General features: G+C 44.1%; 1 protein-coding gene across 1 annotated transcript; it reads left to right on the forward strand.

Annotated features, from left to right (window-relative positions):
• Nucleotides 1-1615: 1615 nt before the first annotated feature.
• On the forward strand, nt 1616-3882 carry LOC112655855 (melanoma-associated antigen B16). Its single transcript, XM_025441050.2, is given in 1 exon segment — nt 1616-3882. A coding segment is annotated over 1 exon segment (999 nt). The 5' UTR covers nt 1616-2251; the 3' UTR covers nt 3251-3882.
• The last annotated feature ends 427 nt before the right edge of the window (nt 3883-4309 follow it).

The following is a 4309-nucleotide window of genomic DNA, read 5'->3' on the forward strand; positions in this document are numbered from 1 at the left end:
CTCAGGTCATGATCCCGAGGTCCTGGGATGGAGCCCCACATCTCCCTCTCCCTCTATTGCTCCCTTTGCTTGTGCTAACTTGCTCTCTCTCTCTGTCAAATAAATGAATAAAATCTTTAAAATTAAAAAAAATGAATGAATAAAAAAGATGTGGTATATATACACAATAGAATATTATTCATCCATGAGAAATGATATCCTGCCATTAGCAACAACATGGATGGACCGTGAGCACATTAAGCAAAGTAAGATAAGTCAGAATGAGAAAGAATAAAACAATATGACAACACTTGTATGCAGAATCTAAAAAAGTCAAACCTGTAAAACACAGAGTAAAATGATGTTTATCAAGGGATGGAGGCAGAGGGAAAAAAGATTAAGGGTATAAAGTTGCAGCCAGGAATAAATAAGCCATAGAGCTCTAATGCACAGTATAATGGAGATACTAATACTGTACCATGACTATGCTGGGTAATAAGTAAAACACAGCAATCGTTTTACAACATATAAAACAGCAATCATATTACAACATATAAATATATCAAAGTAATATATTGCACACCAGAAATTTCCACAATGTTATGTATTTTGAATTTATTCAATAAAAATATTTTTTAAAGTTTTTAAGTGAGGCCGGAGGAGACAAACAACAAAGATAAAGGGAGATCACACAGATGGGCCAGTGCCTACTTTCAGCTCTAAATATCTTCTGAGAGATTTCCTCAGTTCCTCTTCAGGGTTCTAGGGGCATGAGGACATTGGCATGAGAGGCATGACCTGGATTCAACATAAGAATTAACTCCAGGACTGACAAAAGTCAATAGGAGGACGATGAAGAAGGACCGGGAGCAACCTCTACTTCCAAACGCCCTAGTGCCCACAGCCCTGCACCTGCTGTTGACCCGGAAGAACCTAGGCTGGGGTAACCAGATATCGCGCTCCCTGACTTCCTCCTCAAGATTGTGGGCCTAGGCCGGATTCCGGCCAAGGCCTGCAGGATTCGATTTGAGGGGCACAACCAAGTCAGCAGAGGGAGGGGTCCCGGGTACTGCTTGGAATCAAGTAAGATAAGGGCTGAGAGGCAGCCCCACTGGCCCAAGGGTTTAGCACCACTTGCAGCCAGGGGTGTGATCCTGAAGACCCGGGATAGAGTCCCATGTTGGGCTCCCTGCATGGAGCCTGCTTCTCCCTCTGCCACTCTCTCTGCCTCTCTCTCTGTGTCTTTCATGAATAAATAAATAAAATCTTTAAAAAAAAAAGAGATAAGGACTGAGGAGACTTCCTACCACAGAAATGAGAGGACTCATTAGACGAGAGCCCCAGTCCAGCTCAGGGAGTCCCCAGACCAGTATGTCAAGCTGACCTGCTATGCACTTCCTCTTTGGCATCTGATTGAGGCAACAGTATTTCTGTGGGAGGCTAAGAGTACCCTGACCATAAACGGCCGCGAGTGAGTCCTGAGGGGACCATTCACCCCAAACAGTGGTGTACTCACTGAGCCTTGGCCAGTCTGGCAGCTCTGGGAGGTCTTGGGCAGGGGCAGCGGGAAGTGGTGCTGATGGACTTCTGCCTTCAGAGTCTGAGGTTGATGAGAGCTTAGTCTGCAGTAGGCAGTGTCCTGTCGACAAAGAAAAGAGTCTCAGACCCTGCGGGAGACTCCCACAGGAATCCCTGCAAGGACCCCTAGTGAGTTCTCATGTTTCCACTGACCCTGGACAGAGGTTGTGGCACAGCATCAAGCACCTGTGGTCAGCTCTCAATGTCTAGCAGATGAGGTGTCTCCTCACTTCCTTTCTGGGTGTCTCAAACACATGGTACCTTGACTGGAAGGTGGAAAGTCAGATAATAGATGACTGCAGGCACATCAACCAGTATTTGATTAGCACTTGTGAGGAGTGTGGGACTGACCACTTGATGGCAGAGGGGGTCCACAGACCCTTTCCCCTGTTGTCAGCCCTTGGTGCCCCATCAGCCCTTCTGGATGGCAGGCAGAGGCAACATTTCCTATCCTTTGAGGCTCAGGAAGTTAAAGGATTTATTAAGTCAACAGGAGTCCCAGGACCTGGTAGTTGTCATTGTGTTATGTCTGAAGGACAAAGTCACTGCATACAAGTGTAGTCCCACAGCTCACAGGGAACCCTTGGGAGTTCAGCAGCTGAGGCCACTCACATCTTCTTCCTCTTAGGTCGTGATTCCCCGTTGCCCCCTTTCCTATCCTCACTCCTATCTATAGCCACTCATAAAAGTCATCATGCCTCAATGCCAAAAGAATCCACAATGCTTATGAGATCAGCGCTTTCAGACCTGTAGTGAGATCCAGGATATGGAAGTTGTACAGGTCTCCAAGGCTCTGGAAGAGACTGGTCTCTCCTCTCATCCTCTGATGCCTGGCAATTCAAAGGAGGCTTCTGATGCTGGTGTACCCAGTACCACTGAGAGTCCTCAGAGTGTCTGCTCATCTCCCATTGCCGTCACAACCACTTCATCAAATGAATTAAATGAGGGCTCCAGTAGCCAAGAAGAGGAGGATACCACCTCGTGGGCTGGGCCAGACCCCAAGAATGTGCCCATAGATGCTCTAGATAAGAAAGTGAATTCATTGGTCAATTTTATGCTATTCGAGTATCAAATAAAAGAGCCAATGACAAAGGCAGATATGAAGATTGTCATCAAAGAGCAGGAGGACCACTTCACTGAGATCTTCCTGAGAGCCTCTGAGCATATGGAGATGGTCTTTGGCCTTGATGTGAAGAGAGTGGATACCACCAACCACTGCTATAGCCTCTTCATCAAATTGGGCCTCACCTATGATGAGGTGATGAAAGGTGAAGAGGGCATGCCCAAGACCAGCATCCTGATACTTATCCTGGGTGTGATCTTCATGAAGGGCAACATTGCCACTGAAGAGGAAGTCTAGGAAGTTCTGAACTTGACGGGGATATTGTCTGGGAGGAAGCACATCATCTTTGGGGAGCCCAAGAAACTCATGACCATAGAGTTGGTGAAGGAAAAGTACCTGGAGTACCGGCAGTTGGCCAACAGTGATCCTGTACAGTTTGAATTCCTGTGGGGTCCGAGAGCCCACGCTGAAACCACCAAGATGAAAGTCCTGGAGTTTCTGGCCAAGGTTCATAGGACTGTCCCGAGTTCTTTCCCATCTCAGTATGAGGAGGCTTTACAAGATGAAGAAGAAAGAAAGAGCCCAGTTCAGAATTTCTGCATGATCTGTCTCTACTTCAGTGGCCACTGAAATTCTAGTGCCAAATCCAGCGATTTCTCTTGCTCCTAGTGAAGACTGAGGCAGGTTCTTCACTTTGTGTTTGAAAAAGGTCAGTTAGTGTTCATAGAATTTAGGTCTGAGGTTGGGCTGAAAGGAATACAGTATATATGTCTATGTGTTCCTATGTTCTACGTGTAACTTGAAAATTTATTCTTTTTTAATATATGTATTTGTCGAAATATTGTTTCTTTTGATATAGATTCAGTTAGCTTCAAAATCTCCAAGTTTATTAAAGATAATAGTCATACATTTAATGTTATAATGAGATTTAATAGTAAGAGCTTTTTTTATTTTGTTAAAATGTGAAACCATCTTATTTTGTCATCTGAAATAACATAACATGGAATTCCTATAGATATTTACTGGAAATGTGAGAGTGGTCAGCTTTAAGGTGGTTGGGTTCAGGATGCCTGGGTGGCTCAGTGGTTGAGCGTCTGCTTTTGGCTCAGGGTGTGATCCTGGGATCTGGGATGAGTTCCGCATTGGGCTCCCTGCAGGGGGGCCTGCTTCTCCCTCTGCCTCTGTCTCTGTCTCTCTCTCTGTGTGTCTCTCATGAATAAATAAATAAATATTTAAAAGAAAAAAAGATGGTTGGATTCAAGAAATACAGAACAAAAGATTGTCAATCTTATGGCTATCTTATACCTTTTACATATTTGTTTTATAAAATTCAATTATATATGCTTAACTTGCTTATGGATATATTAAAAATAAACCTCAATAAAATTAGACCCCATCCTCATTGTTCCTTTTATTCCCCACACCTTCATTGAACATTTGCTCTTTAGTAATCACCGCATTAGTCTTGGAGATTATAGCATTAACAATACCTACAAACTGCACTTATAATTTTTACTTCTAGGATCAGGAATCCTATAATTATAGTGGGATACCTTCTAATATCTAACAGGCAAGTAAAAGAAGGAGTTAGCAGATATGTGGAGGTGTTCCATATGAGACTGTCAAACCTAAATGCCCTGGGACAATGAGGTTTGGGGTTGAGGAAGCTGGAATTCCTGTAGTGAGTGT

Source organism: Canis lupus, chromosome X (genome assembly GCF_003254725.2).
Source record: "Canis lupus dingo isolate Sandy chromosome X, ASM325472v2, whole genome shotgun sequence".
NCBI lineage: Eukaryota > Metazoa > Chordata > Mammalia > Carnivora > Canidae > Canis > Canis lupus.